The sequence below is a fragment of the Typha angustifolia genome, chromosome 13 (genome assembly GCF_048772165.1).
Source record: "Typha angustifolia cultivar Huaian chromosome 13, ASM4877216v1, whole genome shotgun sequence".
Classification (NCBI taxonomy): domain Eukaryota; kingdom Viridiplantae; phylum Streptophyta; class Magnoliopsida; order Poales; family Typhaceae; genus Typha; species Typha angustifolia.
In genome coordinates this window covers 11061138-11087876 of record NC_133251.1, presented here as the reverse complement: position 1 = coordinate 11087876, position 26739 = coordinate 11061138, and the positions used below count along the sequence as shown (strand labels likewise).

Below are 26739 nucleotides of genomic sequence, written 5' to 3'. Positions count from 1 at the left end.
AAAGTTTTAGTCCAAGACTCAAATGATCGTTACAATAAGTATGCTAAAAGTAGTGTATAGAAAATTACAAAAGTATAAGATGTACCGCGGTATGATGATTAGCTTTGTACGTGGTCCAATCCGCGCTTAATTTATAAACTCAATCGGTAAAATGAGAAAGATAAATTATATTTTATTTACAATGTTTTTTTTATAAAATAAATTATTTTTCTAATTAGTTGTTATAAAAATATAGTAATGTTTGTCAATCGGTAATTATGCATATATTAGAACTATAAAGAGGTTAAACAAATGAAAGTTACATGGCGGCTCTACTTGCCTATGTTCACGTAAATATCTTGAATATTATTTTCTTAGACTTATTTTGACATATAAAATTTTAAATTATTAAAAATATATCAAATCTCTCGGTTCATTATATTTTTATCTATAAATTATGATTTACACTAATTTTTATTTTTATTTTTTAAGAAAATAAATAAAATATAATAATAATGTACCCTTTTATGTTATATATTGAGAGGGGTATACGGAAGATCTTAGTAGATTTTTGTTTTTGCTTTTCAAAATATTTAAAGATAATAAAGGTGGATGAGGATATGCATATGACCCCCTCTTAATTCATGTGAGAGGGGGGGGGCTGCTGGCTAACGGCAGTACAGGGAGGGCATTATCGTCATTTTAGATGATGCCTCCCCCCTCCGTAACCGCTAGGCCGTATCCGAGGCGCGCCCATGTCCTACAGTACACGAAGGGCAGCAGTGACGCGAGCGAAGGGACACGCGTCTCATACCGATTGGCTCCTTACCGGTCGTCGGGATTCATAGCAGCAAAGCAGAAGACAAAGGATAAAAAAAGATAGAGAGAGAAAGAGAAAGCACACTCACTCTCATTTCCTTCTCTCTCTCTCTCTTAATCAATAATTCCCTCCCGAATTCCCCCAATTTTCCCCCAAATTTTCACGTAATTATCCCAAAATTCTCCACTCCAATGCCCCAATTCCGATCTCCCTGCATTCCTCGTTCCTGATTCCTCCAATTTGTCTCGAATTTTTCCACTTAGATTTGGCTCAGTAGAGTAGCAGTAGTAGAGGAGAGTAGTGGAGAAGAGAATGCTGGAAGCCGTTGATAGAGGAATGAATGGTGCATACGGGCACGTGCAGCAAAGCTGTGGAGATAGTAGCGAGGAGGAGCTCTCGGTGCTCCCGCGGCATACCAAGGTGGTGGTTACCGGCAACAACCGGACCAAATCGGTGCTCGTCGGTCTCCAAGGGGTCGTCAAGAAGGCTGTGGGACTCGGTGGATGGCATTGGCTGGTAATTCGCTTTGCGCTGTTGACGAAATTTGGTTCTTTTCGGATGCTCTTTTTCGTATCTTTTGGGTTGTAATTCGAATTGGGTTTCCTTCATTCATCAAGGAGGCGATGTAAAAACGTGTCCTTTTAGTGTCTTGATGTGTTATATTGGTTTAATTGCACAATGCGGTGCAATTAGGGGTGTTTAGGATTTCGATTTGAGGGTTTCGCAATTGGCTTTCTATAATTTTAAACTTGATCAGTTTGGATCTTGTTGAATTTTCACGTTGTTTCTTTGCTTCTTTGGATTCTGGTGCCACATTTTTGTGAATTCTGAGTTTGCTAGCTGCAATTTTAGGAATCCTACTTTTTAGGGTTTGCTGTACTGATATATTCAGTAGGTCTATTCTCATTTTAGGGTTGGCGTTCAAGCTTTCATTCGAAAGCTTGTAATTTTAGGGTTTCTCTTCCTCGAGCTTTTTTAATTCAAGCAGCACCAATTGGGTCGCTTAATGGCATCACATTTTACTCTTTATTAGCACTAATGCGTAGAATACTTCCACCTTTCTTTAATTCCCATCACAATTTGCTCAGTGATTGTTTCTAGAGTTTCTTTGGTGGCTGTAGAGTTGCTTTAAAAACTACCTTCTCATGCACTGTAGAAGGTAAAGTACTATAATCAGGTCGCACGAATACTTTCATAGATCTAGTGTTTCATGCACTTTATGAAAAAAGTCAGTTTCTTTGGCCAATTTGGGTTTTGAAATCTTGGTCTTCGCTAGTTTGGATGGATACACTGATCCTTCTGTAATTGTACTCCAGTCAGATCGTTTGTTCCAATTAGTGGTCTTTTGATAGAAGAGCTAGAAATCACGCTTAGCACAGCATGTTCTTCAGTAAATTTTTTGATGTCTCACAATTATTTGTTTTTTGGTACATACTTATATATCTGTGTAGCTTTGCTTCATTTATGATCTTTCTCTTCAACAACCTTGGTAGCCTATTTGAGATCGACTATCATATCATCTAAATCAGATTTGTCTTCTTTTTGCAGCATGTTCTCTTTTCACTTTAATTATTATTTACGTCCTGACCTGATAAAATAATCTAGTTTAACAATTATAGATAGATATACACTATAATTTACATCTAGTTTAAGGTACTAGATAGCATTTATACATGGAGAGTACTCTTTGGAAGGATGTGTTCTCTAGTAGTTTAGGTCATATGCTTATGTTTTATGGTTTAGAATATCAGTTTGACTTTTCTTTGAAATTGATTTTATTTTCTTGGGTTTTCAACACTGTATAAAAAATTTATCCTTGTCCCAGTGATGAAGTAGTTTATCATTTTGGTGTTTACTTGCCATTCTTCTTCCATCTATTGTTTATTACTCTTGTTTTCTTATGTTTCCTGGGGTTTCTGGATGTTCTTATGGTTGATGGTGGTTTCTGTTGATCTCAACTTCCTCTTTGATGGGCCTAATATTGGTAGGCGAATTATCTTTATGCTTTATTCATGGAATTTCAGGTTCTTACAAATGGCATAGAGGTGAAGCTGCAAAGAAATGCCCTTAGTGTGATTGAAGCCCCGACTGGTAATGAAGATGATGATGAGCTCGAATGTGAAAATATGCAATGGAATGTTTCAGATTTGGGTGAGCTTTCTCTTGGAAATCCATATTAGCTATGGACATTTTTATTGTTAGCTGCTCTTGTGTCATTTTAATTTCTATCTTGAACAAATTATTTCAACTATTGAATTAAGATCTGATTGGGGTAAATTATTCTAATTATTTATTTGGAATTTGGATATCTTTATTTGTTATCAGAGTTTTTTTCCATTGCTATTTTAGTTGGTTCATCAGCAAGTTATTTAGCGACTTAAAGATAATATTTCATAGGCCAAATAGAACTGATTTGAGCTATTCATCTTTTAATTGAAAAACGTCTGATCTCTTCAAGGGTGCTAAAAGCCTAAAACTATTTTTTGAACTAGTGCAGGTAAAACTTTTATATTTCACTTCTACCATTATATCTAACTGGTAGATTTTATGCAGTCCTAGTTATTAACGTGTCCTTTTTCTTCTAATAAGGTTATTATCATTACACCATCTCGTCTTCTAATGGAGACTTGTAATATATTACGAAAACTTGAAAATGAGGTGTTTTTCAATTTAAGTACTATATGAATCTTCTATTTGTAACCAGTTAAAAATATTTAATTTTGGAGAATGAGCCAGAATCCTGTGTGACGAATATTTGATAAATAAAACTATATGAATGATAACTGAAAGCTCCATCTGATAGAGAGTTTCCCACTCACTCTTGATTAGTGGTAGGCTGTATCTTAAATGCTAGGTAAACACAATGATTAAATGTGATTAGCTATAGCCTTTTGTGTGCTTATATAGTTATTTGATCAATAGAGTTTGCTACAACTTGTCTGATCTTTGTACAGGAGAAAGTTAATCCATCTAATTACTCAATTGCAACTTCCTAGAATTGTTTAATAACTTTAATATCTTTAATAACTCTTAATTATCTAGAAGAGGTGATCTAATGCCAGAGGCTCCTGAGTTTTGGGGAGCCAAGATAACCAACCGTCTTACACATTTTTGGGGGGGCTGTTATCATTGCTTGAAGCCATGCTACCTGTGATTGCACAAGCTTTTACTATCACATCGAGTAGCACCCTCTATTTTTTTACAAAACAGACCGTATTATTCTACTTGTGAGCAAACCATATCTCATCAGGATTCCCATGTGACCGTTGAAGTTTCTTTAAGATTAGTAATTAATGCTACCTAGGATGGATGTACTTGTGTCATTTGTGGACTTATATTCTCAGAACATTTTTTCCTGTTGGTATCGGATCACATCTTGCTTGGACCTCTTTACTAACCCTTTTACCATAACCAACTTTGCAGCATCGGATGACACACAGTTACAAAAGCCGCACAAGCCCAGAAGCAGGCAGCATAAAGTGTCAACTAACAAATCTTTGAGTCGGTCCCCTTCCTGTGATTCACAATCCAAAGGTTCTGTTTCGTCCTCCAGGAGTACCACTGTACGGTTCAATCTTAACCCCACTAATTGAAAATATTACAGAAATATAACTATGGAAACAATCTGTTTGGAGTCTTCCAGCACCTGGCAGAATGCAGTCCTGGTGCTGGAAGGAGCCTTGCTAGATACTGCCCAATTTCTTTTACTGTTCCTTTCCTGCTATTTATTTGGTTCCTATGGTCAATGTTTTCCATTTATTTCATTCAATGATTTGTCTCTCACGATTGCGTTGTTTGAATGGTTGGTGCAGAGAGTTGATCTGAGCAAGCTGGAAACTACAGCATTGTGGAGATATTGGCGTCACTTCAACCTTGTGAGTTTAAAAAATTGGAAATTATTTTCTTTTTCACGTGTTTTCATTTTATGCACTGCTTATTCCTTTTTTTTTCCTTTTCTTTTCTGTTGTAGGATGCCAGTCCTAACCCATCTAAGGAGCAGTTAATTGATGCTGTTCAAAGGCATTTTATGTCACAAGTAAGTTTCCAGAATTTCTTTTTCGATTTGAAATTAATATGGAGACCTCAGACAAATGCTGACATGTATTCCGTGACATACCAATTGCTCTGTTTATCCTGAAGCAATTGGATGAGTTGCAGGTTATTGTTGGGTTTGTGCAAGCTGCGAAGAGGCTGAAGACTGTTTGCAATTGACTCGAGAAAAGTGCTTTTCCAGACTAACAGATTGCTAGTTACGCTTTCGATGTCTGTCGATGTCTGTAGCTATATGTTATGTGTAACATATGTATTCAGAGTTAAGTTGCTGGAACAACTTGGTGTTCTAGGTTTCATAGCTGAGTTTCCTGTTAGTTATGTAATATAGATATATATGCTGGTCAAGACCTCGCAGACACTATAACTCTTTAACATTGCTAATGATGCACTGCTGACTATCTGAGAGTATAACATTCTCTTTCTATCAGTGATGGCACAGAAACATTACCAGTCTTTTTACCTTTGGTGAATGACTTAGTTGAATGGCATGTAATTGTGTTAGTTGTCAGCTTATCTTGCCATTGTAATCAAGGTATTCCATTGATGTACTTATTTAGAAGCTAGGGTCTGAAAATGACCACCTGATATGTTGCTTGGAACTAAGACCATCCAATTTTGCTTCCAGATACCTCGTGGCTCACGCCATCATCGGTTATTAGATTAAACGCTATATATATATATATATATATATATATATATATATATATATATAGGTTTGTTTTGGATAGATTTATGTGCCTCAAGGCTAATCATAGGCTAGTCGGGGTTAATCTAGCATTCTCTCTATTTGATTGGGTGAAAAATTTATTAAATTTTAATATCAATGCTCATGAGAGGAGTTGAATTCATAACTTTCATCACAATAGTTCAATTTTTTTTATCGTGTCCTTATAAGTGTTACTGAGATGTAGGTTATTCTATATATAGGTTAAAATAGGACATCAACATACAGATACAGCGCTTAACATGTGTATGGGGGAAATTAAATTTATACTTATAACCTTAGTTATGAGTTATTAAGATCATATCATTAGACTACAGTGCTTTACTGTTGCTATATAAGATGTGTTAGTTTCTTTTTTTCATTCGTGAGCCCGAAGGCTCTCTAATTCAATCGCACTATTGATCTATTAAACTATTAATTAAATATAATTATTAAGCTAAACTATTAAATTATTAAATAATTTTTTTCATAATTTTGTTTAGAGATATCGAACTCTGTTAGACTGGGTTAGGTAAAATATGTTACTAGTGAGTAGCATTTACGGTGACAAAGTACCGCAAGCATATATTCCTTTGCAAGATTACACAAGGTGAGTGCAGGGCCAACTCTCTGTTTGTTAAAAGCCCAACGAATCTATAATAAGATTCAGTTGATTTGACCAAATTTAGGAGTTCACAGGCCATTTGCTGAGTGCTGTATGCAAAACCTCTATACTATTCGCCTCTCTCTTCTCCTCCCCTTAACTCGACAAGAATGCCTTCCCTTACTCCCACCGCTCGCGCCCTCTCAACCCTTCTCACCCGCCACCCTCGTCATGTCTCCCGCAAAAACCCATCCAAGAAGAAACCCCACAAGAAATCCCCTAAAACTCCCGAAGAAACCCCGGCCCAAGGCCCCACCACGTACATGCGCGCCACCATCCACAGCATCTCCTCCATCCTCCGCTCCTCTTCTTGGGACTCCGCCCGATCCCAACTCCAGCTCCTCCCCCTTCGCTGGGACTCCTTTACCGTCAACCGCGTCCTCAAGACCCACCCTCCCATGGAGAAGGCCTACCTCTTCTTCCGCTGGGCCGACGTAATCCCCGGATTTAAGCACGATCGCTTCACTTACACCACCATGCTCGACATCTTCGGCGAGGCGGGCCGCATCGCCTCCATGCGCCAGGTGTTCGACGAAATGTCCCAGAGAGGGATCGTGCCGGACGGGGCGACGTACACCTCCGTGATGCATTGGCTGGCGAAGAACCGAGATTTGGACGGGGCGGTCAGGGCGTGGGGGGAGATGCGGCGGAGCGGGTGCCGGCCAACGGTTGTGTCGTACACGGCGTTGATGAAAGTTTTGTTTGATCATGGGCGAGCAGAGGAGGCTGGTGGGGTGTATAGGGAGATGATGGAGGTGGGTTTGTTGCCGAATTGTCATACTTATACCGTGCTGATGGAGTACCTTGCGGGCGCTGGTGAGTGATTCTTTGGTGTGGCAAGCTTCAATGCTTTTGTATTAGCATATTACGTATTTTAATCCATTTGATAGAGCTATAAGCCTATAACGTTAATATCAATAGTAACCACTTCCTCTTAATCAAGGTTAGGTAAATTTGATGCTGCTCTTGATATTATGAGAGAGATGCAAGAAGCAGGAGTCTTACCTGACAAAGCTACATGTAATATTCTTGTCCAGAAATGTGCAAAAGCTGGCGAGACATCAGCTATGACTCAAGTTCTCCTATACATGAAGGATCACTCGATTGTTCTTCGATGCCCTATATTTTTGGAAGCTCTCAAAGCTTTGGAAACTAATGGTGAAAGTGATTGTCTCCTCCGAGAAGTAAACCCTCATATGTTGTTTGAAGGCATTGACGATGATTACAAATTTGAATCAACTGCTACTGATTCTATTTCTATGATTGATAGGGGCATTATTGTTAACCTTTTGATGAGGAAGAACTGGATTGCTTTAGAGCATGTAATAAGCGGGATGACCAATAACCTTATAGATTTGGACTCCAGTATCATATTGGAAGTTGTGCAAGATAGCTGTGCAAATTCTAAGCCATCTTGTGCACTTGCAGCATTTCATTATTGCTTACGAATGGGGAAGGAGCTCAAAAGATCTGCATACAGCTGTCTTATTGGTTTCTTTATTAGAGAATATTCTTTTCAACTGGTCTTGGAGATTGTTGAAGAAATGATTAAGGCTGGTTGTAACCTTGGGACATATCTTTCTTCCATCTTGATATATAGGCTAGGTTGTGCTGGACTTCCTTCTTATGCTGCAAAGATCTTTAACCTTTCGCCTACAGACCAGAACACAGTTACTTGTACTGCCCTTATTTATGCTTATCTTCAAGCTGGTGAAGTTGATAAGGGTATCAAGCTCTATTCAAAAATGAGAGGTCTGGGAATTCCTGCTTCATCTGGAACATATGAAGTATTGATACAAGGTTTAGAGAAGGCTGGCAGAATCCATGATGCAGAAGCTTACAGGAAAGAAAGAAGGAAATTACAGTGGCGTGAGTATTCTGCAAAGGGGGGTTTACCAGAGGAAAGTTTGTGCAATTGTCTCTTTTCTGGAGATCATGCTTAAAAAGAATATGAGTACTGTATTGTGGTCTCAATCAATTTATTTTAGATCCTCTCTCAGCAGCATTAAGATAAGAAGTTGTATGCATTTGGTAATCTGGTTATTGGATGGAACCAGGACAGGTTGAACCAATTAGAATATTTGACCCACAACAACTTGGAGATCATACACGGAACTTCTTTAAGGATGGGAATGAGAAGGGACTATCAGGCTAGCAACATCTATGACTACACTGAGGGTTCTATTGAGTTGAAGGAACACTAAAGAAAGAAGTTACAGCAGTGTGATTATTTCTCTAGAGGCGCTTTTACCAGAGGTGAGTTTGTGCAGTTCTCTTTTTTGAAGATAATTCTTAGCACACTTTAACATATTATGGTCTCTTGAAGTTCTTTGAAGCTCCTCTCTTGTGGGAGTATCAAGATGAATCATGAAAGTCATATGCATATGGTTATCTGGTTATTGGATAGGTTTAAAAAATGAGTTAAAGAGCTTGAGGAACCTGGTAAGGTTGAATATCTTAGAATATATGAGGTGCAAATAACTGGTCTACAAACAACTGGTAGACTGAGAAGAAGAAAGAATAATTGGTCTAATAACTTCTATGACTATCCTGGGGGTGTTATTGAATTTAGGAAATTCTGAATTTGTTCATCACTCTGAAATTCATTATTGCAAAACCTTTTCATTTGGTAGTTTCAACTTTTGAGTTGAGAAGTGTTTTGCTAAAAGGCAGCATGTATAAAAGGTACAGAATGTAGATTTATGTGCTTGCAAGTTGTTTATATAGTTTTGTGCTACTCAATGGCTTTTCATGTGCACAAGCATAGAATGTAAAAAAAGAAACCTTCTAGTAGCAGCATTAATTTTTGTCATTGACAATCTTATGAATCTTATTACCAATTTCTATTTGAAAAATTTATACATATTTGCGAATGATATCAGACGGAAGTATTAGGTATGTCAGGTCCTCTAGGGAAAGTAAGAAGGGAGAACTGAAGGCTTAGCATCTTTGTTATGCAGTAGACACTTAATAATGGAAGGTCCTTTTTCAATTTATTGACATTCTAGCATAACAGTCAACATAATTCCCTCTGATGATGGATTTTTGGCTAATTGCAAATTTACTTGTACATATATTAATTAATTGGTTTTTTTCCCATAGCTATGAATTTCTTTCTGATTTTGTTCTGTTCTAGCGATTAATTATTGAGAAACTTCTTCATTCAATTGTTTCTCCCTTAGACTATTATTCTACTGAAATTCTTTTGCAAGAAAACCATTTAAGTAAATTCTTTTTCTTTCTTATTACTTCAATTATGCATGATTGACGCAGCTATAATTAAAATATACTATATATAAATGCTTTTCCTATGTTTTGCGCAGGCTCATGAAGAAATTGATTTTGATTGGAGGTATACTATAAAGTTGGTAACTTAGGGAAAACCTACTGTGAAGCAAATATTGAAGTTAAAAGAAAATATGTAGCTATGATGTAACCCTAGGTTATGCAAGATCACTACACGGGTTTAGATATGAAATTGATCATGTTTTGTCTCATTTGGTTTCAAATCAATAGAAGAGAGAAAAGAGGATGAAACTTAGCTCTGCCAAATGGCCCAAATCAGATGAAGTATGATTATGATGCTTACTTGGAGCACAAGTTTCATGGCAACACATTTAGGTTAAGCAACAAGAAATAGAGTAAATCTGGGAGGAACAAAAGAAGAAGTTAAGATGAAGAAGACGAATCAATAAATTTTCCCAATGTCATTTTTATATATTTATAGAGAGAGAACTACCCTTCAAGACATATCATTTGCATGTTAAACCTACATCATAAGCTCATACTGGGTTTTATTTGAAGATTGATCTTGAGTAAGTAAGGTTTTAAAAGATTGTAAGCGGTAGCTGGGGGACAAGGGATCATGTAGCGGCTAGGTGATAGGTGGGTGCGATAATTCAAGATGGTAAAAAAAAAACAAATAAAAGAAATAATAGTTAGAGAATAAGTTAAATTAATCCTATAATCTAAATAATATACTATTGCATTCTTGTTAAGAACTATAGTAGCTATTGTAATCCACTAATTCAACATGTACACTAGCTTTGATTTTCAGAGCCAATCTTTATACTAAAAGTCTAAAATATGATACCAGATGCTAAGACGATCACTTAGATGGGATCTAAGCATTAGTTATATTCTGTCTAAGACTGGAGCTTGAGCATTAAGGTGGAACTTTTCTAAACCAGTGTGAGTAAGCCATCAAATTATGCCACTATCTTGTAGATCCAGACCTAAGTTATTTATTTCATGGATGTATGAAGCATACCATGGTAATCCTCATCTGTATTGCATGTAGTGTACCAATAAGAATTAAGAAAATACTAACGTTACTTTGCTTCACCCCTTCCTTTCTTGTTCATCTTTTAAATTTCCACTATAACAATACTTAGAATTTTTCCAACAAGCTCAACTTGCATTTCAGGGACTAATCATCCTCAAGACAACTGTCCTTAGACAAGCAACTAAACTAGCCCTGTAAGTTTGCCTCAAAATTGGCCAATGATTTTCTTCTAGCTCCGCCCATTCATCAGAGGAAGCTTGAAACACAATCTGTTCCTCCTGTTCTTTAAGGTATGTGGACTTGACTAACCATATGATGACTACAATTTAAAAGGTTTATTTTTGTGAATTTGATTTTTTTTCTCAAATATAGTATGATTTAGTGTTCTCACTTATGCATGGCCACTTTTTTTTTTCCTTTCCTTTTTTCTTTTTTTTGTATCATCAGTAAGCATTCCAGCTTATCATTATATTGCCTATTTTCCAATATAGCAGGTTTTTTGTGGTTTTACTTGTGATGCCTTTTCAAGCTTTCACGACTAAACAAGCTAAGCCCGAGCAAGCTGGCACGTGACTGTTTTGGCTTGAAATTGCTATAACATATATCGTACTCATCAGTTGTGGTTTTCACTTATTGAACAATAGGGTTCTAGAATAAGGTTCATAGTGCCTCATTCCGTAGATACATAATGCTGAGTTGTTGGCTAGCTATTCTGGATATGCTACCTTGTTATCCATTTTGGGCATGTGAATTGTTTAATTGTTATATTCATTATCTTAAAAAATTTCCACCTTAGATAGAATATAATTAGGTCCGCTTAGATCCCGCTTAGGTGACCGCCTTAGCATCTCGTATTATATTTTTAATATGTTGATTGACTCTGAAATTCAAACTTATTGTACATATCTTTGAATTAGTGGATTCGAATAGCTTATTATAGTTCTTGACGTATGCATTAGTATATTGTTCAGATTATATATATTAATTTAATTTCTTCTCTATTTATTTATTTATTTATTGATCGTCTTGAATTTTGGATGCCCACCTAGGCACCTATGTACTCGCCTAGTGCCTAGGTGCTACTTGATCCCTTGTCCACCCGTCTATGAACATTGGTTAGATTTCTTGATTGGCACAGGTAGCTTTGGCAGACGTTGTTCAGAATGAGGTCAGTCTAGTTCTTCATAACTAGGATGGGATAGGTTTGAATCAAACCAAACCCTAATCCACTGGTTGGAATTGAGTTCCTTTACTCTTACTAGCCCATTTACAATGTAGGTCCTAGTAGTCAGACAAAGCAGCAGACAGGCAGGGAAATAAGCTTGTCATGTCAAGTTGGATTAATGGGTTTAGCAACCATCATAGCTGGATCACTATAGGTTGGCCATCTTTACTCATACTACATATGTGCTGATTCTCATCTGATCTACCGGCCAGCAGATTAAGTTTTTGTGATCAGAAATTATCTCTTTAACAAAGGGTTCTGGTAGAGATTTAAACTGTGATCAGAATCTGAGTTTTTGTTGAGAATTCTCCCTAACTAGTAGTATGGGTTGGGCTGTGGCTCCACTGAGTAGTATTGCTCCCTCTTAAATGAAATACATGTTTCTAATAGAATTTATTCTGAGATGTGTTGCTTCTTTTTCTGAGAATTGTACCTCAGCTGTAAGTGTGGAATCATCTTCTGAAAGTATGGGTAAATGGTAGAGATTGGTATTTTAGTAAGTTACCGACAGATATTAATGGCATTAAATGTAAGTTTAATGGTCAGTGTATTGAAACGCGGTTTGGCAGCCATCCTAGCAAACACACTGTACCTCCAAATTATGCGGTTCAAGGCTTTGGTGGGTCGATTTGGTACTTGGCAGGCCGATTTGGTGTTAGTTAAAAAGAAAAAAAAAAAATCATCTGCCATAAATCCTATCCTCTCAATCACTCTCTCGATATCTCTCCTCTATGCCTCCAGATTATGCGCGACAAGGCTTTAGTGGGTCAATTTGGCGCTCGGCGGGCTAATTGACGTTAGTTAAAAAGAAAAAAACTCAGCTGCCCTAAATCCTCTTACCTCTCGGTCCCTCCCTCGAGCTCTCTCCTCTCTCAACTAGGGGTGCATTTGGGCCAAGCTCTTAGCAAGATTGAATTGAGAATAATTTCGAGTTTAGATTTGTGATCATGCTTAAATTGAAATAATTTCAATTTGAGCAAATTTCGAGCTTGAGCCTAAATAGGCGATCAATAAGCAATTTTGAACTTTAATTAATTCTAGCTAAATTTCAAGCTTGATCAAACTTGGATTAGGCTTGAATCAAACTTAAAATAAGGCATAATTTAAAATGTAAATTAATAGGAATATTCATGTATTTAGAAAAATATGTATTTAAAAAAGATATGATATGATAAGAATAGATAAATAAACTTTACAAGATTAGAGTATATAACAATTCACTTAAGTAAATTTAGCATATAACAAAAATATAATATAATATAAAAAATATTATTTATATTATATATATATAATAACTATTTCGAGTCTTATTAAGCCGGCTTATGATCAAGCTTGGCTCGAATTTATTTTCAAGCCCATTTTGAAGATTAAGCTTAGCTCACATCATTTTTGAGCTAGCTTGATCAAGCCTTATTGAGTTGAGCTCTACCTGACTTAGATTGTTTTGACAGCTCTATTCTCCACGGTGGACAACAAACAACGCATGACAACATGGAGGTCGGGCTAATGCGGCAGTGTGGAGGTCAGGCTCATGCAGTGGTCTGGAATGGAGATCCCCTTCTAGGATTTCCCATCTTCTCTAGCTAAAATGGAAGTGGGGAGGTGTTGGCAAAGTTGGGAACTTCCGAAGCTGATTGGTGATTCTTTGCTTTGTGACAGCTTTGGTTTTCCAAATCCATATCCATATCCGCATTGGAGATATATGGAAGATTCAGTGTTGACTTGATCTGTGTAGATGATGAACTTGTGGATTGGGGCAAGTCAGAGAAGCACATGATCCAACTGCAACTCCCGTGGAGATGCAATAATGTTTGTTCGTGTTGAGTTATGACTTAACTAAAACGTGTACATAATAAGAAAGGCCAAATTTGCAATCAAGATTTAGTTTATTTGCAGTTGAAGCTTAAAAATGCTGTGTGCAGTCGGAGCTGTAAGCTATTAGAATTAGGAATTAGTTGCTATTCTGCTGATTACAAGTGCTAATTGGTGTAAATTTTTTTAGATATACTATTATTTAGTATTATTATACGGTATGTATAATTATTTTTTTATTTTTTATATATTAAAAATGTTAGACTGTCTTAGCAACCAACCGCATACTGTTTAGGCGGTCGCAGCCACTCGTAAATCACGGCTGCCTTAAAGTATTGATAATGATTAGTAGACCTCCATGCATTTTAATTATTAAACATAAGAGATTTAACAGAGATTTTATTATTTTCATGCTTAAGTATGTTCAGAAAGTTGCACTATTCATCTTCTGACTCCTTTATTGATCTTCTTCGGTATATGCTGGTCTCTGCCGTCCCGAAAACAGTGCTTTCTTTTACCTTACACTGGCCACTGGTGGGACCGATGAAACTTCATTCTGAGGTGAGATAGATCAGATAGATTCAAAGGTGTGGCAGAATGAAGATATAAGAGGAAAGCTGAGTCAGTCCTGGAAGTTCCGCTCATTGCTGAGGCCTGCATGCTTGAGTCTTGACACCAAGTGCTCCCTCCTATCTGAACCATGCATTGCAGAATGGAGATGACCCCCATCCTGATCCTTCCAACAAATCAAGGGATTACAGCAGTCCCCAGCCTCGTGACAAATCTGGGGTGCTCTTAGGTTCCTTCCTACCTGCATAGAGGATCAGCAAGTCAACAAAGTATTTCTCCATACACTTGAACCCTTATAAGTGCCAGCATTAAGGATATATTCTTCTCTATAAATTTCAAGTGGATACTTTTGTTTCTTTGGCCTTATGAGTATCATGCAGCTGGCATTCAGATTACAGAGTTGGACATCAAAAAGATTTCTGCTGTAGAGTGTATTTATTTGATGATCCAATTCCTATCACCTACCGGCTCTTGCATAAATTCTGTGTCTTGTGTTCTTTGGGACCATTTGGTTATGAAGAGACACAAGCATAAATAGTGCTTCCAGAGCTAATCAAATGAGAGAATTTAGCATCTCTGATTGTGTTGGCCACATTCTGCAATGCAGGGCGGCATGTGCCTGCCTGGGCTCAGCTACAGTATTCTTATTCCATTGTTGGTCAGAGACTACTACTACTACTAGTAAGTTGGCTTCCATAGTGTGTCCTCACTGACCAACCCAACTTGATCTTTGCTTCATGTAAGAGACTGTGTAATGGTTTAATATCCTACGACTGATGCATATGTAGCCTATTCTTATGAAATGAACGTTGGAGCGCATACCGGTGCTCGCACGTGCACATGTGACTGTGTGCATGCTTTGCGTACCGGCGCACGTGTGTGCATGTGCTGCTTGTTCAAAACGAGTCTCAGCTTAAATAATGTTCAGGAGCACTATTTTATTTCTTTCTTTATATTTCTACAAAGGGAGTTAAAAAGGAGAATTTGGGTTATTGTGATCCAGTATAATAGACCAGTGTTAGGCCAGGGGTATTTTAATGCCCTCATTGCCAGCTTTGCATTTTAATATATTCTTTGCTCAGGAGATCTTGCACTTGATTCTCAACTCCCAAATGTTCTTCTCTTTTTCCATTGTTTCTTTCTCTCTCTCTGTTTTGTGAGCAGAGCAATGCAGGAGAAGAGATTGACTGCAAAAATACTTAAGATTTTGATTGCACGCCACATGACCAAAGGATGGTCAAGGGAGACAGCCTTGGATGTCCAAAATATTATAAAATGGATACGTATGCAGTTTGTGTTCAACTTCGGTGACTGGCCATGGAATCGTATATAATTGGTATCACGTTTTGGGCATGGAAGATCGAAGAGAAGGATCTTATCTGCAGACTTGAAATCCTTTAGATATTCCTTCCACATTCCTTTGGAACCTCCTCTTTGGCATCTTCATCAGTCTACCAAGCATATTTTACCTTTAAGAAAAATTAAACCAAACCCAGTTCTATATCACTGGTAGTACCATCTCTAGATTCCCTATATAAGAAAAATGATTCGAGTAGTTCAGCAAAGTGAACAATAAATAAATGAATGGTACCCCCATAAAACCAGAGTCCTTCAAATTTTCTTTAAAACCTCATAATAAATGTATTGACTTGTCCATATAAATCAATAGGCTGAGAAAATACAAAAGAAAATTAGCTGTTGCATCTTTGATATATATATTTATGTCCCTTTTGTTCAATTACTGCTGGCATTCCCCATAGTAGAAGGAAATCTTCCAGCTTGATTTCTCCATCCAACGTGAGGAAAAGATCACTTACTGACACACCAATAAGATACGCTGTCCATCTTGCACATCAAAAGGGTGTGTCTTTGGGCCACCCTAGTATTGGAATTGGCCAATCCATTGGAACTCATTTGGATCATTTAAGTTCCTTGTGTTACCCTAACTCAATTATTAACTCTGTGAAGTTTCAATATATATATTTCTCTCTCTCTCTCTCTCTCTCACTTTTTGTTTGTTAATAGTACACAAAAAAAATCTATTTGTACTATTTTAAAAATTAAACTTTTCTCTTTTGTGCAAATGCCCCGTCAATGGGCATACACATGAATACAACTTTTTGACATAGTAATTGCACCTGAAAGAAATGACTGGATTTCTGGTTTAAAGAAGATAAGTATATTATTTATCTGAACCACACAAAGATCTCATTTGGATACACATGTTTCAATTGTAGATAACATTGTGAATAGCTAAGAGGAAAGCAGTGAGTAGTGAGGGGACACAGCCTGGTGCCAAATAAGACCATAGGCAAGTGAGGACAGGAAATTGAACAGAAGGTACCACTCCATCTTGTTACCATCATTCAAGACAAAAGAATTTGATATCAAGAAGAAAAAGAAAACAATTTATTTCCCCTCTTTTGTTCAGGATGTTTCCTACTGCATTAACAGGGCAAAAAAGAAAAAAAAAGATTAAAAGAAAGGTAAAATAAGGAAAATGACAGAGGAGAGAAGAAAAGAAAAATAAATGAAGGCCAAAGAAGGATCTTGGAAATCTATACAACCTCTTCCATTCATTTCTCCTGAGTAAAGGAGTGGAACTTATCACCTCTTTTACCTTCTTCCCTGCATACCTGTTGATATAAACAACTGGAGTGAGAAGTTGAGAGCTTCAGTTCATATGAAGAAGAAACAAAGAATGAAGAAAAGAAAAAAAGGAAAACAAATTAGGAATCGATGACATTACTGGTCTTGGTGCTGTTTGCTTCCTAGGATTAAAGGATTGAAGGTAGCCCGTTTGCTTCTGCAATGTAGACTTCTCCTGCAAGACATTGGGAAGAAGAGAAGAGTAATAAGTAGAACCAGTTAAAAAAGTGTAGGAGAACAAGAGGAAGAACAGAACAAAAGTCTACCTTATAATGTGTTGCAGAGGAAGCACAGGAGAACTCCACAACATTATCCATAGTTTCTCTCATGTTAGTAGTTGTGGCATTGATGCTCTGCGGAATATCCACAGAACCAAATGAGAAAAAGATTGATCCACAAAGAGGGTAACAGAGGGAGAGGATCAGAAATGGGGTCAATACCTCAGAGTAGCTCAAGAAACTTGAACTGGCAGTGTCATCAAGTAAGGAGGAGAGCTCCTTGTGCTGCTCTGACTCCACCCTCCTCTTCTTCCCGCCATTATTTCTACTAGACAAAGCAGCAGCATCGGAGGGAGTGGAGACACGGAAGCAATAGTATTGCTCCTCCTCATTGAAGTGTGGTGGCCCAGATGATGCATCTGAGACCATCGAAAGGTCTTCTTCTTCTTCTACTTCTACTTGAAAGGAACTTCCTTTCTCATAAGACTGGTCTAAATACATGGTCCAACCGGATTGGCACCCACTGCTACACTCAGAACGCTCTCCTCCTCCTTCCCCCAGCATCATTGTGATCAATGGAGTAATGGGTCTCTCTCTCTCTCTCTCTCTCTCTCTCTCTCTATATATATATATATATATATATATCTATCTATCTATCTATACATACCCAGTGTGAGTTCTCTCTTCCTGTTATTGTTTGTAGTTGGAGTTGCAAGATTTAGGTGGAAAGTAGTAGGAGGAGGGGGAGGGGTTGCAGGAAAAACGAACAGAATCGCACCCCGAATTCCAGACTTGTTTTGTCGTGTTGCACATGACATCCTTCCGACCTCCTTGCTTTGGTTTCCTCGGTGCAGATGATATTAAACTTGCCAGTTGGGCCTTGAGGCGCTTTGTTTGCTTTCTTGCTGACACAAGAGAGAGAGAGGAGAAAGAGAGAGGAGATAAGAGAAGGAGAGAGAGAGAGAGAGAGACGCACACACAACAACGCATCACATGCAACGCAGCAAAGCTGTGTAGTGTACTACCCGCCCATATTAACCCATTATTTTCTTTCAAATCCTCTCTACTAGCGCACGTCATTTGCATTTAGGAAAACTTATCAAAAACATCATTCATCTTAATTACCTTTATTGTCATTCATACCGTGTTATATGAATATTTATTATTTTATCTCCATATTTTGCTTTTAAGGTCTATAAGCATTCCGATATTCAGACAAAATGACCTTCGTATCCCTTGATTAATTTATTATCATTAAGATTAAAAATAACTAGGGAACCGTGTTTTAAGGCTAAACGAGATGTATTTCTAAGCTCGCATCTCCAAAGACAATGTTGCCTCCTCCAAGCTCGTGCCTCAGAAAAACATGCCTTGAAGGTTAAGTGTAACACCCACGACTAAAAATAAAATTTAAAAATAATAATAATTTAGTGCACGCGCCAAAGTACGTGCACTGATCTAGTCTCGCTCTCCCTCATCTCTCACAGTCAATTGCAAGAGGTGGGAGAGGTGCCGGAGTGGAGCCGGATTCCACTTTGCTCTCACTCTTCCCCTCATCTCTATATATAATTCCATACACACCCCTCGTGCTTTCTTCTTCCACAATCTCTCTCACTCTTCCACCACTTACTTTCTTTTCTCTTTTAGAGCCGCCGAAGATCTCGTTGTGGGCAGTGGATCACCGGAGCACCGGCAGCCAATCAAAACACCCTCACTTCAATCCTCAGGTTAGCCTCCTTCTCCCTTTTAAATTAATTTGAATATTGCTCAATAAATCATAGTTAAATTGTAGTTTATTCGTTTCTATTTTCGCCAGAGAAATTCACCGGTCAGCGACTTTAGGTCAATCAACCATCGGTCCGGAAAGTTTCCCTACGTCAACCCCTTGTTGTGGATACCTAATTTGGGTACCCACGGGGTGCGTAGGAGGCGATGCCATGTTGCCTCCTACCGCCGAGTTCCTTAGTCATGAGAGGCCACCACCGATCGCTCGTCAACCTTAATCGACTCACCTCTTCGCGTGGAAGAGGTGGGTACTCAGGTTGAGGGCTACGAGCCCTTTTTGCACCAAAGTAGGAACCTCCATGGTCGCCGGCCATGGAGTTCCTTACTCCTCACCGTCAGCCACTCTAGCCGACGGTTCAATTGCGGCCTCAACCCAAGTCAACCTTGTCAACTTTGGGAGCCGGTGATCTCAGCTGCCGGCGATGGTGATCGTCGTAGCAACTCCATCTCCCTCCCTCAGTCTCCTTCTCTTAAAGATGGATCAAACCCCCACTAGGTCATGTGGGCTACGGGGTAGGCTGCAGCCCACACCCGTAGCTAATGGTGGAGTGGGCTTTTAAGCCCAGTCTACCCAATCTTTGTGGGCTACGGGGTGGGTTGCAGCCCACACCCTTAGCCAACGGTGGACTGGACTTGTGATCCTAATCCATTCGATCTCTATAGGCTATGGGGTGAGTCGTAGCCCACACCCGTAGCTAGTGGTGGGCTAGGCTCTTAAACCCAGCTCATCCAATCTCCGGGTGGGCTACAAGGTGGGCCATGACCCACACCTGTAGCCAGCCCATTTGTTTCTGTCTAGTGGGCTGTAGGTAGGCCCGCAAGCCCACTTCCTTTTTTATGGATGCAATGTTGGGCCTTGAGCCCAGCCAAGCTATTGGACCATAGGCTAACCACTATTAGTGTTTATTTTCTTTTTATATATGTACTTACTTTTCTAAAATTTTTCTCAATCATTATATTAACATAATTTAAGATAATACATAATTAAATTAGGTAGGTGAATTTAATAATTATTTCAATTATCTTTTATTAATCCATTTGACATTTGCAAATAAGGATAATTCTAATTTTACCATAAATGAATCTTTTTTTAATTAATTCAAAATAATATATTAATAGGGAAGAATAAATGCAAGACCAAGTCACCTATCAAGACCTAGAAAATCAAACTTAATTTATGCAACAAGGTAGTTAGCTCTATAAGTTCATCATTTTTATATTTTATTTTATTTTATAAATTATTAGAATCATTACTATGCGAGGAGGATTTCGAGATTCAGGAGGAGTTAACTGTTTAGGAGAGTGGGATTAATTCCAGAAATATTTCAGGCGAGTTAGATCCTATGTTAGTCTATAAATAATGATATTGTTGTGATGCTAATTGCATAGTCATTATTAATTTCTTGCATTAATTATTATTTATTACTTATGTATGATAGAGTCCATGCTTAGTTATAATACATGTTACCTTAATGATCATGATATAATAAATAATAGAAGTCATGGCATCACATACACATATCATTATTAGTTTAGTTCCAATTAAGTAGTGCCCCTCACCCACTCAACCTGGGGTTAAGGGTAGGGTGTATTATATAAGTATTATATTAGCGGTCTACACCTAAGATCGTTAGCTAGTGAAGCATTCAGGTGATTACGCTGCCCTATTTGGAGACTAGCCTAAGATGATATTAGTAAGATGTTTGAGAGGTATGGATTATAACTCTAGCGGTACCCGAGGGCACAGGGTTAGGACGTCTAATGAGCTATGAGCTCTTTCCCATTGTATGCGATGATTCAGTTACAAGTAATAATTTTGCTCCGTGCGATGATTTACTATGTAGGTAATAATGTTGATGCTAAGCCTACGACTAGGGTCTTTAGTCTGATGGCTACAGATAATCGATCATATGCAATGTCGCCAGGCATATACGTGCAATAATATTGCTAGATGACTAGTCCCTCCTTGTTATTATGTTTACCTTGTGGAATATGACATTATGGACTTGGTTGCTTTGTGGATTTTTATACATTGAGTTATGATGTTAATATACACTCATGTGTGTTATGAGTAAATGAAAGTTTATTAAAAATTACACTGTACACTTTTACCTTAAAATATTGATAATTATGGGAATGCATATCTATTTATCATATAATACATTATTTATAAATTACTATTGGATTATACTTACTAGGCTCACCGCCATTTTGGTGGAAATATTTCAGAGCTAATTATAGAGGACATGGATATCAAGAAGTAGTAGATTTATTTTCCTATTAGCATTATTTATTCTGTTATTCCTAGTTGGACTTTAGCTCATGCGAAGGTTATTATGTTTTAAATTCGTGTATGGACTTGTATTCCTAGAAGCTTATTGAAGCATGTAATAATTATAATTTTGGATTATTTGCTTTGATTATTATGGTATTTTTATACTTAGCTTAGATACTTTGTGAGATTATTACACTAATAGGTCATGTGAGAGTCACGTGAATCTCTCTATGTGAGGAAAATGTGATTTTTGAAAGTGGGTGTCTCAACTTAGTATCAGAGCATAGATTCACCATAATTAGGCAAGTTCTTTAAGGTACAGTCCATATATTGATTTAGGAAGTTTAGAGACCATGATAGATTGGACAAAAGGGATATTAGTGACATGTAGGTATAAATTTCTAAATTATAAATAATTGAACTTAACAAGAATGCTGCCTAAATGCGCTAGATTGATTCATGCGACTGCTTCTAAGGGACTTCTACTATAGTTGATGAGCCGGTTGTGGATGCTTCAGCCAGCAAATGTGGAGGCTTTCGGGCGTTTGGTCAGACAAAACAGAGGTTCATTGAGGAGCTAGTTCGTGAGCTCAAGAATTGACTAGCGAGTTTGATATTAGAAACTCAACACTATATTATTTTATTAGAGAGAAGAGTCACGCAAATTTTGAATAAATTAGAGAAGATTGATTTATAGTTAGATAATTAAAAAGGTTACCATGCAAGTCACAAATAGAGAAAATGGAAGAATATCGATGGAGGGCTAGTAATTTAAGGGAAAAAGATTAGAGGGTCAAGATATAATCAAACCAATAGAAAACTCATACCTTAACAATGTATGTTAAAATCTTCACTAATATGTAGACTTTCTTCGGATAGTTGATATACTAGAGATGTTGCCTAATTGGCAAACAATTTATGCACTTTTTGGAAGAGCATGATCCTGAATTGGAATATAGCGTTTGACGTGTATTGGTACAAATAACTTTGTATCTATTCATAAATTGATTAAGTGGTGTACTCTTCTATGAAGAGCAATAATAATTCTGCATTAAATTGGTCTGCAGTGGTAGGATAGGCTTAAATGAAAATGGGGAGTTAAATAAGTAATAGCTACCTCCAAGATTTATTAAAAATGGCCCTCGTATTATTATCTCCATTCTACTATATACATATTTATCATTTAATTCCTACCATATATTACCTATCATATAAACAAATTAATAAACTATAGATGTAGCATTACTTAAATACTATTAAGTTTTCTAAGGTTAATGTAAAAGTTAAAAATCAGAACCAATCTTTATGATCAAATAATGGGTATTTTGGTATTATAAAAAAAAATTAGCTGGGCACATTATATTTTTGGAGCATTAAAAGTACAATACATGGATTAGAGTTATAAATATTTATACAATAGAATATAGACGACAATAAATACAAAATGTAGGGTTATTTTAATACATTTTTCTATATTTTTGGACAGGTGAAGTTTTTATGTATATCAAGCTGTAATTTTCTTGTGCCAATTTAGGAGGCTATATCTTTAGAATTCGGGCTAGTCTTCTGTTAATCGATCTTGGGGAAGACTCGAGCTATTTTAGCATAGCTAGTTGACTACTCCTACTTATACAACGAAATTCTAGTTCTCAGGGCGAAAAAATATTGATACAAAAATACAAGAGAACTAGTAACCTAGCATGCTATGTCTTGAAAGTAATAATAAATCATGTAAAATTACTAAGACATGCGAGAAACACTGGTACGATGCAAATAACAAGATTTACGCGAAAACATTTTGCTCACACACAAATGGAAACTGAATCTTTTTTCCTTTCTTTTCTAAGAAGTGTTCAATCTTTATGCTTAAGTATTAATAATAATAATAATAATAATAATAATAATAATAATATCGATGAAGTTTTATAATGTAGTCATGATTAATGAAAGAATATAGTAATCACAAGATAGAAAAATTTGATAAAATTTATAACTCACCATAATAATTAAATATTAACACTGAAATATAAAAGATGAAAAATACTTAGATTAGGTATTTTGATCATCTCTTCTGTTGAAATAATATTGATCATCTTCATTAAATCTTATTTTCTTTTCTCATGCTATATTTTAAAAAAAAATTTCCCTTGTATTCAAAGAAAGAAATTATAGATGATCATATTTATGAATATTAGAATTAAATCTACAAATTTTAAAAGGAAATATATGATTTGTTGTGAGGTCCATGGGGAAGGAATAACATACTAAAATAAGGATTGTAATGGAAAGAAATTTTAAGAGGAGCCGGTCTTAAAATTTTATGAAAATCAAAATTTTACGGAAGTCAATAATTCGTCGATGGGAAAACAACGAACTTACTTAAGGAAATCACTAATAAGAGAAATAGAATCAAGCTACTTACAACCCTCTTCGTTCACATCGACCAAACATAGGCGCTGATCACATACTATTAATTGTAAGCCTCCCCCAAGAGATGTTTACAATACATTTGAGCCCAAAGATTAACTCAACTTGACTCATTTAGAGTTTGATTTGAGCTCATTCCTTGACAACCCTAGTTATGCTTGCTTGAACTACTTTACCTTGTTGACGTAGAGAAAAGAGAAATTTGGATATTGCTCTCTAGGTTCTAGTCAATAACTCCAAGCTTGGTTGGAGATGATAATTGGGACACTTAGAGGTGAGAATTGCTTAAGAGAGAGTCAAGCAAGAAGAGATCATATGTTATGAATTAGATCTAGACTGATTTGAACATAAGAAAATTATGAAAATTTAGGTGGTGGTAGCCTTGTGAGTTAAGGTTCTATGGTTATGATTTATTTTTATGAAGATAAAGACAATCTAACTACTACAATAAAATGGTAAATACGATAATAAAATAATAATTAAACTTAACTAATTCTCAATACTTGGATATTTGGATTCTTAAAGCCCAGCCCCTCTATATATAAAGGTCGGGTATAATGAGTCCTACTCGAATTTAATCCTAAAGACTTATATGACTCGAACTAAAATTTGCCTTAGAAGCTTACATAACTTAATTAAATTTACCTTAGTGGCTTACATGACTTAATTGAAATTGTCTTAGTGGCTTACATGACTTAATTAAAGTTGTCTTAGTAGCTAACATGACTTAATTGAAGTTATTTAAGTAGCTTATATGACTTAACTAAACTTGTCTTAAGGGCTTACATAAGTCTGAATCAATTAAAAAATAAATAGTCACAATCCATCAAGTCTAATATCTTTATGATTCAACTAAATATGACCAGATTCACATCGTCATCTTGAAAGGTTGTATGCCCATTAAAATAGAGAGATACTTATATCTCATAATAGTAGCCGTGGACGTAGCCTAATTTTGGATAAACCACATAGATTCTTATGTTGTGGTTGTGCTTGTAGGTATTTCTCTACATTCTTGCACTTTTTGGACACGTGTTAGTGTTGCTAGAGCCAACTAATTTGGTGTTGGAAGTATTTTATTTGTAGCAGTATGAAAATAAGCCCTTCTTTCCTATAGAAAGAAGGAAAGAAAAAAATAGTGAGAGCATTATTGTCCATCTATTTAGTTAGTTAATTTTTTTTTGAAATAGTTCAACGAAATATCTAACCGACTGCTGACATAAGAGTCTTGGTGATATATTTAGGTAATTTAGATAGTGTATATGTTGATTATTTTTCTTGAAGTGGAATAAAATGAATATTGAGTAAATAGTTGAGGAATCAATAATATAATCAATCCTTTTTTTATTATTGGGTTAAATCTATATGAAGGTGAGCTATTTTTCTACCACCCTTTCTTGTCATTCCGCTTTGTCATGGCTTGCACCGGCTACCATGGACCTTGCCTACCCTAGTCCTGACCCATTTGTGCAAGCCACTATTGACCTACTTGTATTGCTTCTGCCTCACCCCACTTCAAGAGTAGACGTCTACCTAGATCGCTAGGATTTATCATAGCTTTACTAATTTCGATTTTCTAATTCTCTGTTTGTGGATGTAATCGGCAAATCTGCCACTTTCTAGCTCAAATAGAGCCTTCAAGCGATTTCGATATAATCATTGGACTTTGTCACCAATGTGCTTGTATTCCTTTCTAAGCTTGATGAGTGTTGAGCCTTTTAAAACTCATGTTATTTTACTTATAGTGCAGTCGTAGTTGGCTAAACAGAAGGCTTATTTCTAGAGTTTTGCTTTTATCTCTTTTTTCTCTTATTTTGCATGAGTGTTTGTTTCTGATACATTGCTATAATTATACTTCAGTATATAATACATCTAAATTTAGTGCGTGTTCTTAGGGTTCTTACTGTTTTTCTCCTTTTTCTTTTCCCTCTTTTTTGTATCAAGTTGTAATTGGCTGAAGAAATTAATGACACAATCAATTTGATAGCTGTTTTTCAAGAAAAATAAGGTGAGCTATAGAATAGTTAGGACAATTAATAATTGGATGCTCTCTGAGAAGAGAAGATCCAAATACTTTGATGTTTTGTGTGTATTTTTTTCTTATATAAATTATGTTCATTTTATTATAAAAAATATATATTTAGTATAAAAAATAAATACATTCAATTTAAGAGCCTAATCTTAACCCCAAATTACATCAATTCAAGTTCGAATGTGAGAGAGTTGGAGGGAAGTTGGCATTGGTACTTCAATTTATGGCCCAGGAAAGCTGAGACAATAAAATGTAGCATAAGAAGTTATTAAGTCTCTAATCAAATGGGATGCAGTGGTGAAAGAGGTGTACTGTACCCAGTAAAGTAAGAAACTCCATATCAAAGACACTAAATTCTAATGAAGAGATTAGTACTTAATTTTGTTCTGTATGAACCTCAAAAACTCTCTTATTTAAGCATATGATTTTCTAGATTTCATATTTGCATATGTACGCTATATAACCTATGAATTTTGCATGTGATACTCTTCAAAGTTATTTTCTGCCATTATAGGTCTAAAATTAGATATTGCTTAAAAGTCACTTATTTGGATATGCGATTTTCTAGATTGGCATTTTCCAAAAGTCTATTTTGGAGTAAAGCATTAAATTCAAGGTTCATATCTTCACGCCACTAGAAGAAGAAGAAGAAGAAGAAGAAGAAGAAGAAGAAGAAGAAGAAGAAGAAGAAGAAGAAGGGGTAGCTGAATCTGAAACAACATTCATTGCAGGTGTCAGTGTATCTTGAGCAGAAAATGCGTGATGAACGTTAAGAAGAAAGAGCAAGTTGAGTCGGTACGGAAGGCTGCGTATTTAATACCTTTTTAGAGCTCGAGATAGGTATACAAGGCATAGTGTTTGACATAGGAAGTGAAAGTAATATTGAGTGAGAAAGGTAAAATAATATGAGATGAAATAGGAGAAACAGAAGTGGTGGAAGGAGAAGATTTTGCACCTGGGAAAAAATGAATCATTAATTGAATAAAATGACATGTAAAGACACACAAATACTAGCTCTATCAGCGATCTAAGTTAAGATATTGTAATCACGGTAATTATGACTATAGAGATACGGCCAACATGCAAACCTAAGATACACGTTAAAAATGAATAATATTGTGAAATCTTACCAAGAAGATTGCGTAGAGTTAGGTAATAGGTAACAAGAAAGGAATTCTCCTAATACTTGTGAGGTGTGGAGGGTTGAGTAAGTAGTGACAATCTCATCTCTAGAATTTGATG

At 36.4% G+C, this 26739-nt stretch overlaps 3 protein-coding genes across 7 annotated transcripts; 2 read left to right on the top strand and 1 right to left on the bottom strand.

Annotated features, from left to right (window-relative positions):
- The first annotated feature begins 864 nt into the window (after positions 1 to 864).
- On the top strand, positions 865 to 5279 carry LOC140773993 (uncharacterized). The gene is made up of 6 exons (XM_073116800.1): positions 865 to 1315; positions 2824 to 2950; positions 4223 to 4362; positions 4612 to 4674; positions 4770 to 4835; positions 4940 to 5279. Exons 1-6 carry the CDS (start codon positions 1112 to 1114, stop codon positions 5009 to 5011), a joined length of 672 nt encoding a protein of 223 aa, XP_072972901.1. The 5' UTR covers positions 865 to 1111; the 3' UTR covers positions 5012 to 5279.
- A 946-nt stretch (positions 5280 to 6225) lies between these two features.
- Positions 6226 to 14795, top strand: LOC140774956 (pentatricopeptide repeat-containing protein At2g01390). Of its 3 annotated transcripts, XM_073118155.1 has the most exons (4): positions 6226 to 7035; positions 7168 to 8475; positions 10646 to 10794; positions 13181 to 14774. In XM_073118155.1, exons 1-2 carry the CDS (start codon positions 6330 to 6332, stop codon positions 8160 to 8162), a joined length of 1701 nt encoding a protein of 566 aa, XP_072974256.1. In that variant the 5' UTR covers positions 6226 to 6329; the 3' UTR covers positions 8163 to 8475; positions 10646 to 10794; positions 13181 to 14774. The 3 variants fall into 3 exon arrangements, with proteins under 3 accessions (XP_072974256.1, XP_072974257.1, XP_072974258.1); XM_073118156.1 differs by lacking the exon at positions 10646 to 10794 and having other exon boundaries at positions 13181 to 14795; XM_073118157.1 differs by lacking the exons at positions 10646 to 10794; positions 13181 to 14774 and having other exon boundaries at positions 7168 to 7403; positions 7490 to 7625.
- Positions 14796 to 16302: 1507 nt separating this feature from the next.
- LOC140774541 (protein SOB FIVE-LIKE 5-like) lies at positions 16303 to 17943 on the bottom strand. Of its 3 annotated transcripts, XM_073117575.1 has the most exons (5): positions 17201 to 17935; positions 17027 to 17113; positions 16861 to 16935; positions 16679 to 16747; positions 16470 to 16553 (listed from the first exon to the last, which is right to left on the bottom strand). In XM_073117575.1, exons 1-4 carry the CDS (start codon positions 17543 to 17545, stop codon positions 16688 to 16690), a joined length of 567 nt encoding a protein of 188 aa, XP_072973676.1. In that variant the 5' UTR covers positions 17546 to 17935; the 3' UTR covers positions 16470 to 16553; positions 16679 to 16687. The 3 variants fall into 3 exon arrangements, with proteins under 3 accessions (XP_072973674.1, XP_072973676.1, XP_072973675.1); XM_073117573.1 differs by having other exon boundaries at positions 16303 to 16747; positions 16856 to 16935; positions 17201 to 17943; XM_073117574.1 differs by lacking the exon at positions 16470 to 16553 and having other exon boundaries at positions 16560 to 16747; positions 17201 to 17931.
- Positions 17944 to 26739: the final 8796 nt, after the last annotated feature.

Bases quoted from the DNA above. Each gene is read 5' to 3' on its own strand.
- LOC140773993 (XM_073116800.1), top strand. From the start codon at position 1,112: ATGCTGGAAGCCGTTGATAGAGGAATGAATGGTGCATACGGGCACGTG. The intron at 4,675-4,769 runs GTGAGTTTAAAA...TTTCTGTTGTAG, and splicing joins ATTGGCGTCACTTCAACCTT to GATGCCAGTCCTAACCCATC. The intron at 4,836-4,939 runs GTAAGTTTCCAG...TTTATCCTGAAG, and splicing joins AAAGGCATTTTATGTCACAA to CAATTGGATGAGTTGCAGGT.
- LOC140774956 (XM_073118156.1), top strand. From the start codon at position 6,330: ATGCCTTCCCTTACTCCCACCGCTCGCGCCCTCTCAACCCTTCTCACC. The intron at 7,036-7,167 runs GTGAGTGATTCT...AATCAAGGTTAG, and splicing joins GGAGTACCTTGCGGGCGCTG to GTAAATTTGATGCTGCTCTT.
- LOC140774541 (XM_073117573.1), bottom strand. From the start codon at position 17,545: ATGATGCTGGGGGAAGGAGGAGGAGAGCGTTCTGAGTGTAGCAGTGGG. The intron at 16,936-17,026 runs GTAGACTTTTGT...AATGTCTTGCAG, and splicing joins CCTCTGCAACACATTATAAG to GAGAAGTCTACATTGCAGAA. The intron at 16,748-16,855 runs GTCATCGATTCC...TTATATCAACAG, and splicing joins ACAGCACCAAGACCAGTAAT to GTATGCAGGGAAGAAGGTAA.